This window comes from Chenopodium album, chromosome 26, assembly GCF_948465745.1.
Source record: "Chenopodium album chromosome 26, dcCheAlbu1.1, whole genome shotgun sequence".
Lineage (NCBI taxonomy): Eukaryota > Viridiplantae > Streptophyta > Magnoliopsida > Caryophyllales > Amaranthaceae > Chenopodium > Chenopodium album.
Window position 1 is genome coordinate 6,112,277 of NC_137859.1, and position 13,125 is coordinate 6,125,401.

Genomic DNA, 13,125 nt, shown 5'->3' on the forward strand with positions numbered 1-13,125 from the left:
AACAAAAATCGTAAAAGTTGGATATTAATTATGTACTCACCAAGATAATCAAACTAGACCTCATATGAATATATTTGTTCTTATAGATTGAGAATCTTTTTTATTTTTAAAAGTCAAAAGATTTCAAATAGGAATAATATTGTGGAACGTGTAATAGATACCAAGTATTCCCTCTATATTTAAAATAGTGACATTTTAACTTTTTGCACTGTCCATCTTATTCATTTTAATTAATGTGTGATTTATACGTAATAATAATAAATATAGCTTTATGGGTTCTTGTTGGAATCGGCACAATGAATAGTTTATTATTATTCAATTGTTATATTTTTAGTTATCGATAATTAAATATGTTATCGGTTAAAGTTTTGCATTGACGTAAGTGTACAAGAAAAATATTTCACTTGTTTAAATATGGAGGGAGTATTGACTTCTTAAATATTTAGTACTTACATAGGTTCACTCCTACAAGTTGTGGAAAAAGAATTGAATAAATCTTTGTATCCTAAGTTAGTATTTAGGTTTTTGACCTCACTAAATCCAAATACATTAACCTAAATATGTAATAATGACACTCTTCTAATCGTATTATATACTTTAGTTATTTAATTATCAAAAAATGCATGTAATAATCTAGTTAAAGGTTTGTTCTAGAGTTCTAAAGCCTCTTTTGGTGGATTAACCCTTAGCGCATAGCTCCTAGCCTCTTACTCCCTCCGTTTTTAAATACTTGCTCCACTTTTCTTTTCCGGCTGTTTTTAAATACTTGCTCCACTTTTCTTTTCCGGCTGTTTTTAAATACTTGTTCCATTTCCTTTTTTGAAAAGCTTTTACAATATTTAATTTATTTATCACACTTAGTAGACCCAACATAATACTCTCTATTCTACTATTCTTCCAGTACTTTTGTTTTATACAATCTTTTATTTACTCAACTACCCCACTACCTTCATATTTTATTTTTCTCTCCAATTTCTCCTAAAATATCGCGCATGGAGAAATGGAGCAAGTATTTAAAAACGGAGGGAGTATATGTCGTAGGAATATACAAATGAGACAAAATTATTAAATGGACCAAAAAAGTTTATCCCTCTTTTTGTGTATGACTACAAAATTATTCTACTGTAGTTTAATAAATGCGGTAGGAACCTTCCTCCATGGTGACTAGCACACTGGTAGAAGCCCTCTGAAGTTCCCTTATTGATGCCCCCAATTTTTGTGGCACTTCTCCCCATTCCCCACAAAAATATATTTGTACATATCTACCTCTGAACGACTGTATTATTGTCTGTATACATTGTATATGTATACCAAGACAGAGGGTTTTCTACATGATAATAAATTCGAATTTATCAGACTTGTAAATTAGTAGAATTCCCCTCGTATTGAATACAGCACACAAGTAAAGATGTCACTCCTTAATAACAAAATATATGTACCTACAATCCGGCATGCATAAAAAGTGCTAGTGTTAAAAAACAAAGGGAGTATTTAATTTAACCGTGTTTATCCGAAATACTTAAGTAGGACAACTCCTACAAATTGTGGAAAAAGAATTAAATAAATCCTTGTATCCCAAGGAAGTTTTTAGGTTTATGACCTTACTAAATCCATATACATTAACCCAAATATGTAATAATTAATTAATGACACTAGACTAATCATATTATATGCTTGTAGTTATTTAATGATTAAAAAAATACATATAGTAAATATACTTAAAGGCCTGTTCTAGCTACTTCTAAAGGCTCTTTTGGTGTAGGAATATACAAATGAGACAAAACTATTAAATCGACCAAGAGTACTCTAGTACATCCATCTCTATGCGTATCCGAATATAAAATAGAGATATTGGTACAAGTTAGTTTCGTTTATAATTATTTTAATAGAATAAACATGCTATACAACAATACAATAAACTGGTATCTAATCGTCTTGGCTGCGTTGTTCACTTCCCAAGTCCTATCTTTTTGATCCATTAATAATATTATACTCCACTAAATCACTAATCTACATTAAACTATTCTACTACAAATAATTTAATTAGTTTAGGTACATAAATGTTATTTTATGTTCAAGGGGAATGCACGTACGAAGTAATAAGTACTCGTAATTATGTATGCGGTTGTTGCTCTAATTTTGTAGTGGTCAACTCTGTCAACGGTTTTTTTTTTTTTCATTAGATGCTCTGTAAAACTCACTAGGTTATATTGCTAGTGAAGTACAGTCATAATCTTCATGACCGGTTTTTAAAATTTTCTATTAGTCTTACATTATATAGAGGTTTATCGAATAGCCGATTGGATAGCTAAATAAAGTAACTATGTGTACGACTATACGGAGTGCTTGTATATTTATATTTGCTAAGATAATCAATACTCGTATTGTCTTTCCTCATATTATCGTATATATTACACATTATTGAGGATGACAAATCATGCAATTAATTCTGACTAGAAAAAGGGTTACCCTGCTACATTTTTATTAACAAAGTACACCCATTACTAATAATGGATGCTCTGTATTTAGCTTGTTGGAATTATACTAAAGTACAAGATTGAGCTACTCGTAAACAGAAACGTATAGTAAAAAATGGCTCGCTATTCAAGTTCAAAACTTCAGTTGATTTTGCAATGTTTAACTTTTGCCATAATTAGCTTACAAGCTACTCCTTATATACAAATGTATTAGTTCATCTACAACTTCACCGAAAGAATTAACAGACAAGCTAACCAAACCTAGTATCGAGTCAAGTCGAGTCTAGTCATAAAAATCGACAATTATTGTCATTAACATACATTGGCCTACCCATACCTACATAATTATTTATATGGCTCCTTAATAATGAAGCAAAAACGCGTAAAATTTAAAGAGTAAGTGCATAAATAGTAGTAGTACCTTTGTTAATAGTATAGCAAGACAGTGTGAGTGGGAGGTTACATATCTTACTACCTTCCTCACGTGGATACTGATTACTAAACAACCGACCAATTTTTTTTTTAATTTTTGCAATTTAATTCCCTCATTTTTTGCACTCCGTGTTTACAATTGGTTCCAGCTGTTACTTTTATTATTTATCCTGCCCATCAACTTAAATTATTTATGTCATAAACTTTATAGTTAAATTTTATCTATATATACCCCTTTTTTGTTACACACTACACTTACATCCAAACCAAAAATTCATACTATTATATACTAGTTTGCTAAAGAAAATTTAACAAAGAAAAAAAAAATGAAGAAGTTTTCAATTCCAACTTTGGTTATAATTTCTCTTGTTATAACTTGTGTTTTCATTGAGATTGCTGATGCTGTTTCAGCTTCTCCTATATCTTCTCCTACTACTTCTCCAACTCAAGCCCCTCCTGGAGGTACTTCTAATACTAACTTTACCTTGTTTTGAGTTTTAAGTCGTGTTTACTTTAATGTCGTTTTAAATAGAGTTGATCATGGATCGGCTGACTTGAAAAGTCTGCTCATTTCGAGTCTAGGCGGGATAACTGGATAAGGTTTGGAATTAATAGTTTAAGACCTATATGGTGGTAACACTACTACAAAAATGGCCAAAGATCTGAAACCATTTAACTTCATCTTTACTTGTATATGTTTAGTCAACGTAATCACCACTTTGACTAAAATTCTTTATTTTTTAAATTGCAATTAATCATTAGTGTAAACTAATCTTAGAGTATACTTAAGTACAAACTAGTCATGATAGGTCAAGAAAACAATTTCAAAGAGTAGTCCACTTTGACTAGTTGACTCTAAACTTCAATATAAGTACACTTCATAAGCCTATGCCGCTTAATGGTTACTTTTAGAAAAATTGTTCTTTGTCTGTTCAAATTTAGTTGTCACATTAACTAACTTAGGATAAACGTATTTGCCTTTTACAGTGCCAGGATTCTGTGTAGACAAATGTGCATACAGATGCTCAAGGAATCCAAGGAACTTATGCAAGAAATTATGCATGCATTGTTGTAAAAAATGCCAATGTGTTCCCAATGGTCCTTTCGCCGACAAAAGCCAGTGCCCTTGCTACAGAGACCTCAAGAACAACGAAGGCGAATCTAAGTGCCCTTAAATTTCAATTTAGACCTACAAATCTTATGTGTCTATGCTTAATTTCTTAATTAATCCATCATTATAATCCTTTGTAATGGTTATTAGTAAGAAATAATGATAATTATATATACAGGGATTGTCATCTGCCCATAAATTATTATAGATTTAGGCCAATGTTATCATATGGTCTCATCGTCTTGTATCTGTTATTTTGATTTATTGGTTTGATGATTATCATATTGTATGTTCATTTTATAGCTATGAGAGTGTGGATGTAATTTGATGTTAATAAAGTTCGGTTATGGCTTTATATGCCTTATTCATGTTAAATTTTGAGTATTTGGTTGGATAAATTTTGTGTAACCTAGAAGTTTTGATTGTTATCATATTGTATGTTCATCTTATTGCTTTACATGTTTTAGTAGTGTGACAATAACTTTGTAATATCAAGTAATCAAAGAACGGTCAACTACGAGATTTAACTTGACATGAAATGCTCCCAAAAAATTGGACATGAGAAACCCACGAGATATATGATCGATCTGTATCACTGTATGTACGAGTTAAATAAACACATCGATTTGTGTATGTACACCCGTTTTATAGCACATCGTAATAATTTGAACATTAAAAATTAAAAAATACTCCCTCCGTCCTCTTTTATAGTCCCTTATGGGCAAATTTTAGTCCCAAAATGTTCACCCCATATGTTTTTTCCAACAACCATTAATATTAATTTTTTACCAAAATTTCCTCCAATTTGCAACAATACTTGTGCAAATTTAAATTTCTCATACAAATGTTGTTTACCCATGCACTTTTATTACTTTCTCTCTCTTCTTTTTTGCATACTCAATGTCAATTTATTTTTTCAATGTACTTTAACTATTCTTATTTGTGTTTATTAATTCCCGTGAAAAATGCCCATAAGGGACTATCAAAAGGGGACGGAAGTAGTAATTTTTAGTCAATTTTGACATTTCTTTTAACTTTACTGAGATAACATTAAAGATTTAAAGCTAATCTTGATACGATGATAAAAATAGGCAAATGAATAAGATTAAAGAAAAGTATTTTAGTTATTTACACATACTAAGATTTGATTTTGACTCAAAAAGTATTTTAACTATTTTTATTATTAAGTAAAGCAATTATAAATTTTGATGTAACCATTGATCATTTTATTAAGACAACTATACAACGAATGTTATAAATAATTTTAAAATGTGTTTTAAACCAAATCTCAAGTTCTCAACCCATCTCGTCAATTTTTATTTATTTATTTATTTATTTTTAAAAAAGAAGATCTTTAGCTACGGATTTATAGTTCCTCACTTCCTTCTCGATTTGGATAACATCAAAATTAGTACACATCTATCTTTAGTAAAAATCCAAAATGTACACGATTGGCATACATGCATAATTCTAAGGCTCACCGCTTATGACAGCCGTAACAAGTAAAGAAAATGTTAAGCTTATCTGTTTTTATATAAACCCTTTATTCAAATCACGCCAAAGAAAATTAAAGTATAAAATAACAAATTAACATTTTTAATCCCACAAAATAATTGAATCCAGGAAAAATGAATAAGTTTTCAATTCCCTCTTTACTTCTCATTTCCCTCGTCCTAACTTCTTTGGCCTTTGACATTGTTGATGCTACATCATCCCCTGCAGGTAATTTAATTATATTGTCAATCTCTTTGATTAATATACAGTACATTTTTTAATCATATCATTTGATTTGGGTAGCTAATTATAAACCTAGGGTGAAATGATCGTACGTAACATTTAAGTCGTGTTTTGTCACACGCACGCGTCATCTTAAATAATATGGAGTAATAAATAAAACCCATCATGTATGTCCCCCTGTATTTAAAAAAACATTGTCTAAAATTCGAGAATGAATAATTATTCTATGTAAGACGGAAGACATATTACATGTAAATATTGCTTATTTGTCTAGGGTATCAAGGAAAAAAAATTACCTGGGCCCTTAGCTTTAGGCACGTCTGAGCGTTCTCAAGTGCACCTAAGAATATGTAACAATATTTGGTTCGAGTAATATCAATTTATGAATAAAAAATTTACGTCTTTGTTCATGTGTTGATCCAGGGAATTATACAGCTCCGGAATTATGTCCTAGCAAATGTGCGTGGAGATGCTTTAGGAATCCAAGGAACTTGTGTAAGAAATTGTGTGTAATGTGTTGCTCAAAGTGCAAGTGTGTACCTTCAGGTCCATTAGCCGATAAAGCTGAGTGCCCTTGTTATAGAGACTGGAAGAACAAGAAGGGCACCGATAAATGCCCTTAAATTTACAATTTGGCTCACTGCTTATGTTTCTTTAATCTTGTGTGTGTAATTTTTATTTGAATGTTTAATTGTTGATTTTATACTTTTGATATAGATTTTGCATAAACAAATGTACGAATGAATAAATATTTAATGAAAGTATATTTGTGGAAACAATTAAATTGTCATTGTTTAAATTGAAGCTTACATTGTAATAATATCTTGATTTTTACACTTGTCATTTGCCAAGGTACAACTTAGTCTAAATAACACTTGAAAGTATTGGTTTAATAATATTTTTTTAAAAAGATCATAAAAGTTAATCTGATACATCTAAGTAATTGATCAGTATGTTATGAACAAAAATTTTTGTTCAACGAGAAATTTTTTTCGAGTAATTAACTCCTAATCCGATCTTGTATATTTGGCTAGATTTTTTTGTATTTAGAGAGTCATAAGAGCGGGTGATGAGAATCGATCCCAAGATCTCATGAAATCGAGAGGGGAGCTCCGATCTAACCTGTATATTTGGCTAGATGGATAGCCAAGAAATAAAATGCACACTTGAACATGCGCATTGGGCCTACAAGGCGTACCATGTATAAGCCCAAAATGTTCCTAAGTGCTTAATGTTGCTACTTAAACCATGTGATGTGCTTCAAACCTTCAAGGCATAAGATCTTCATCTGATCTACTGCTACACGTCTCGTCCCAGAGTTGTAACTCCGAGTAGGCGTGTAGCTAGTATTGGTTTCACTGTAGGACAACAGATAAATACATACTATTAGTCGAGTCGAGTAGTGCTTATAAATATTGAAGTGTTGCAATTATTTTAAAACTGGACGTTGATAACTATCTAAACTCTTGAAATATTTGTGAAGCTCTTGGAAGTTTCATTAAATTTCTCTATCTAGCCAGCTCTCAAATGGTAAGATGACAAGTTGTTTACTTACGTTGAAAGCACATGCACCCATAAAAGATGTATGATAAAATTGCTAATTACAATAACAAAATGACAAATCATACAAGCATAGCTTAATTATATAGTACACCTCTATCTTGCATCTATGCATGAGTACACTATAGAGTATTGAGTTATTGACTAATTTGGACTAAAGACCACCGACTATTTATTATGGTTACCAACTTTTCATCCTTGAAAAGTTGAAATTATTCATACTTCATAAAGTTGAACAACTTCACGCGTTTTGGTCCTATTTTTGTGTCCAAAAAAACAAAAATTGTCCCATTTTTAAATTTTTTCTTAAGAAAAACCATTTAATAGGAAACTCAATTACTACATTCATTTTATATTATTTGTAACGATTTAATATAAATTTTGGTGGCTAATCGTTGTAAATAAAAATACACTATATTATTTGATCTAATTTGATTATTTTTAAAACACTTTCTCCATCTTAAACTGAGGAATTTTAAAGGGAAGAAAGTTAGGCATTTGTAAATGCATAACGTTGATTAAAATATTTTTAAAACACATGATAGAGAGAGAAAAGAGGAGAGAGATAGGAAGGGAGAGGTATGTAGGTGGACCCCACCTATTTTTTGGTCGGATTGTATCACGTGATGGGGGACCACATGTTGATTGTTCCACTGAAAGTTTATATGGTACCATTGAATCATTAATGGTACTATTTATGCATAAATTCTGTACAACTGAATGCATATATAATACCATTATGTGCATATATAGTATCACTGTATATTCAGTGGTAAAATTTGATTATCCAATGATACCAGAATATGCATTTGTTTATACATATGTATAATTACATGTATACCCCTTATTATGCATTTGTAAATGCCTAACTTTCCTCCATTTCTAGTTCCTCATCCTAAATTAGTTGCAATATTGACAGGCACACAATTTTAGATACTTTGGTTGGCTTTATATTTTATTAGGTGGTAATTGATTGACACATAATTGTAGAGCAGGAATCCAAGTTGGCTTCCATATATAATAAAGAAAGAAAAATAGAAAAAGACTTCAATTTGCCTCATCAATAAGGAGTATATATATATGTATGTGCACTATGGCATGGACCTTCAAACTTACTATAACTTCTATTATAGCTAAAAATTCAAGTATCTTAAACTTCATCTAAGTTAAGCTTAGTTTCTATCCATCCTCTCAAAATATATAAAGATGAAGCTCTCAAATGCAGCTATTCTTGTAATTACCCTAATCCTATGCTCTACCTTGCTTGATATCACTAATGCTGATCTCTCACCTCAGCCATCTGCTGAAACACCTACTTCCTTAGCCACTGCTCCAGGTAACTTCTCCATCTAATTCAAAACTTTTAGTTTTACATTTTTATTATTTTATTTATATTTTTGCGCTCTAGTACATCAATGTGTCAATATTAAATAGTATCTCCGTTTCAAATTATTTACAACAATTTAACGTAAAGTGTGAACAGAAATGTTTAATACTAGTAAGTAAAATGAATTTGTGGAACAAAGTAGTTTTGTGACAAACTAACAATTATATTTGTATAAAAAAATCACCACCACATAGATAGTAAGTTATTGTAAGTCCGTCTCATATAAAATTTTACCATTTGCCGTATTCAACATGTCTCTATTATAAAATTGTGCATGTAGGATTTTGCAACAACAAATGTGGAGTAAGGTGCGCACTAAAGGGGATAAACTCAAGGTGTATGAAATATTGCTTGATGTGTTGTGGGAAGTGCAGCTGTGTTCCTTCTGGGACTTCTGGTCATTTGGATGAATGCCCTTGTTATAGGGACTGGAAGGCCCCAAATGGCAGGCCCAAATGCCCTTAATTTTTATGTCATTTTCCTTTAATTTAATAATTTTGCCACCTGTTATAAGCAATTTTCTCTGTATTATCTAATATATTTTCCATCTTGTGTTCCAACTTTTTTCAAGTTGAGTATTTAATCGTTATTGTTGCTATAAATGAAAATGATATGTAATACTTCTATGTATCATCTGAATAGTTGGTTCTACATTATGTTAGAAATTAAAATTTTATTTTTCACAATAATTAAAAATACGATTTATAAGTACTATCCCTATTGAAATTCGAGATTTTTACGTATGATTGTATGATAATTGTGTCCATTCAATTCAAACCACTCTTTTTGATTTAACTAAATGGCTCTATTGTTCTATAACTTCACTTTGGTAACACTAATATACATGTGTAAACATTTTTTGAACATTATAAACTATTAAGATGTGGCTATTAACTCAAGTGACAAATATACTTTTGGCAAAAGAGCACCACTACATTTGATGTCATATTTAGAATGATGGTTAATCTAGTTTCCAAAAAATCTATCTTCATAGTTTTTTTCAGATTACAATCTCCCTAGTGTAATATTGGGCCTTGTACCGGCCCAATTCATATTGGCCCAAAAAGTAACACTTGTAATAATTTATTACTTTTTTTAAATCATTAATCGATGATGTCATATTAAAATGCTAGTTAATCTAGTTTTTTTATAAGAAAGATCAATTGTTCAATACTTAGCATAGTTAGCAACAACAATGTTAGATATTGAAATTGTTTAAATGGGGTCCCTTTTATTGTAAACACAATATTATAATTATAGAGTTTTAGTTGAAGCTAAGGTTGAGATAGTGAATAATGGCATCACCCATTTTTTTTTAAAAAAAATTTGTTTAAATTTTTAAATTTTTAAATTTTTTTTTTTTAATGTTTCTGAGGTTTAGGAAGCAAACTTCATGAAATTTAAATTAAGAGATTTCATTATCTCACCCCTCAAATGTCCCTTTGATATCTATATAACAAATCTAGAGTTCTAGTCAAATAAGTTTACGAATGTTTTATAATAGAAAAACATCACAATATCCGAAAATTTGGATCGGAATTTACCATGGAAACGGACTCCAATTTGATGATATTATACCAATTTGCTACAAAATTGAGCACTATCATTTTCAAATACAGGTTTTTAATGTGACATGACTAGAGGTGGTTATTGGACAGGGTAGCCCAATGATAATAGGGTCGGGGCCAAGTTTATAGGGCTTTTAATGGACAGGGCTATTAATGGACAGGGCCCTTATTGGGTAGGGTCCATATAGGGCCAACATGTTTTTCCAATTTAGTTGATAAAGAAAATACATGATGTAAAAATAATTATATAGATTAATTTATATTCATATGTATTTAATAATGGCTTTGTCCAATATTTATTTTAATTGATATTTTGTAGGCCCGCCCATTATTGACCCGCGACCCGCATTGGCCCGACCCTATATTGACCCTATAAAATGTGACCCTCTTTGACCCTGACCCGCAACTGACCCGCACCGACCCTGACCCGACCCGCCCAATAACCAGGTCTAGACATGACATAGACCTTTTAATTTGGTCGAAAATTTTGTCTTGGATTCTCCCTAATTTAGAAACAAAGTAAAATGTACTCCATATAATATGACATACAAACAAAGCAGAAGTGTAGAAGTAGTACGAGTACCAATTTCGATCTTAGGAGTATAAAATAGTTTTCGTTTACGTAGTAATTGCTACTTCCTCCGTTTTCTTTTAGATGCAACACACACTTTTTCACGGTATTTAAGAAATATGGGGTTCACATGATATAGTACACTTTAAAATGGGATGAGTGGTTGTTAGGAGTGTAATTTAGTGGGCTATGTGCTTTAAATAAGTGAAATAGTATAGTTTTTTCCTAAAGTAACTTTCCTTTTATAGTGTGTTGCAAGTATTGTGACATTTTCTTTTTAGGGAAGTGTTGCAAGTAAAAAAAAAACGGAGGAAGTATTTGCTAATGGTACTTAGTTAACTTAGAACAAATTAGTACAATCATTGACAGAATTATAATGGACTAAGGGCAATTTTAATGGACTACGACTAATTAATATGTTAGCTATATGGTGTTTTCCAAATTATAGACCAATATTATGTAATGATTCAATTTTCTTACTTGAGTTATGAAACACCATGAAATCTTAGAATAATAACATGCAAACATTTTTAACGTTAACAATAGCTTAAGTTTATCAAACAATCGTACATTCCAATTTTATGATAATTGCTAACGACCTATCAATCCTCGTGTATTGAAAATGAAAATTCCTATTACATCAAAAATTCAAAACGACTACAATTTATATCAATGTGATTTTATGGTTGAGATTAAAGAAGTGCCATTTTCAATTATCCGCAAATTATATGTCTCAATGTCAAAGGAATTTCATGTGGCCGAATGATAAAGGAGGGGACTAGTGGTTGAAAAGGGATGAGACATTAGGTTAACAAATTCTCTCATTGTCATGATAAACCCTTTCTATTTTTGTGATCCATGTACAATTGACCTTATCTGATTTGATAGTATATCTTGAATATAAAAGAAAATTTTTCTAAGTTGCGGTAAATATGCAATGAATATATTTATTTTGTGTCTCGAGAATGAGGGATATCTCAAGTAATTAGAGTTTTATTCCCGGTTTCAGAGATCTTGGGATCTATTCTCATCATTTGCCCTTATGGCTCTTTAAATATCAAAAAATATAAAATAAAAAATGTTGTGCCTCAATTATGAAAACCGAGAGCTCCAAACTTTGGGCCTAATATACAACATTGGGCTTGTTCACTAATAAATGCCGTGTGAACACGTTTATATCTTTTCATTTTTTTTTATTTTGAGGAATGTTTATATCTTTCCATAATATAGTGATACGATCGTATCTCTATTAATGGTACAAATATCTGTCGTATCGTTAATATCTTAAGTTTCCTAAATTATACCTTTCTCTCTACTCAACAAAGACTGAGTTGTCTGGCCACAATAATTTGCCTAATATGTTGGATTCCTTAAAATGTGGGGTTAATTTGCCAATTGCTACACTCTTCACCTTCCCAAATAACCTTTAACAGTCCTTATAATTAAGTGGTACATAGCTGTTATCAAAAAATTAAAATAAAAAATTAAAAAAAATCTACCAATTTGAACAAACAAAATAAAACTTGGTAGAAAATCATCTTTCTATCTCTTTACATGGAAATATAGATTTGCTTCTGTTTTTATAATTTCTCAACTCTATTTATTGACTTTTTTTAACTCTAAGTTAAGTACATTGAGTTACACCTCAAGAAAAACAAAGAGGTTCATCAAAGGTTAGTCCTTTTACTCTATACACATCTCATTTTCTTGGTAAACTTCTTGAAATCAAACTAATCTTGCTTCTTAACCTTTTTTTTAGGCAGAGACAATGAAGGATTCCTCTGTTTTCCCTGGTTTCGAGTCTACCAACCGCGCGATCAATGCCAGGCACAGCAGTGAATATAATGCTAAAGATGATTTCAAAGAGGTCAGGAAGATTAACAATTCAATTCTCCTATGTTTGATTGATCCCGTGCATTAGCACATGATACATTCTTTGCATGATGAATAAAAATCATGACATCAATTGTGAAAGTTGTTTATTATTTAATTCGTGTTTTATATTTTATATTGAAATGCATAAAATTGTGACAAAAGTGACTCCTTTGTTTATATTTCATCGTATAAGCAATATATACATACGTACGTACACAAGGGCGAGGCTAGGATTTTCAAGTCCTAGGTGTCGGACTTGTTGATTTTATTTGCAAAAGATTTAATTTTGTTTTGTGTTAATCTGAGCAGATTTTGGAAGAGGCTAAGAAATATGCTAAAGAGAAGAACAAGAAGCAAGCAAAAGAAGAAAAGAGTGGCAAGAAACAAGCGAGTTCAAGTGGATTGAA

At 30.9% G+C, this 13,125-nt stretch overlaps 3 protein-coding genes and 1 pseudogene across 3 annotated transcripts in view; all 4 read left to right on the plus strand.

Annotated features, from left to right (window-relative positions):
- The window catches only part of LOC145617686 (O-fucosyltransferase 36-like), a 39,480-nt gene that overhangs the window by 13,395 nt on the left and 12,960 nt on the right, over positions 1 to 13,125 (plus strand). The gene's annotated exons all lie outside the window — the stretch shown is intronic.
- LOC145618418 (uncharacterized) lies at positions 3,212 to 4,395 on the plus strand. Its single transcript, XM_081673187.1, has 2 exons — positions 3,212 to 3,371; positions 3,897 to 4,395. The coding sequence occupies exons 1-2, from the start codon at positions 3,236 to 3,238 to the stop codon at positions 4,082 to 4,084; spliced, it is 324 nt and encodes a 107-aa protein (XP_081529313.1). The 5' UTR covers positions 3,212 to 3,235; the 3' UTR covers positions 4,085 to 4,395.
- LOC145616704 (peamaclein pseudogene) lies at positions 5,649 to 6,396 on the plus strand (annotated as a pseudogene).
- Positions 8,486 to 9,287, plus strand: LOC145618116 (peamaclein-like). Its single transcript, XM_081672905.1, has 2 exons — positions 8,486 to 8,653; positions 8,985 to 9,287. Exons 1-2 carry the CDS (start codon positions 8,524 to 8,526, stop codon positions 9,167 to 9,169), a joined length of 315 nt encoding a protein of 104 aa, XP_081529031.1. The 5' UTR covers positions 8,486 to 8,523; the 3' UTR covers positions 9,170 to 9,287.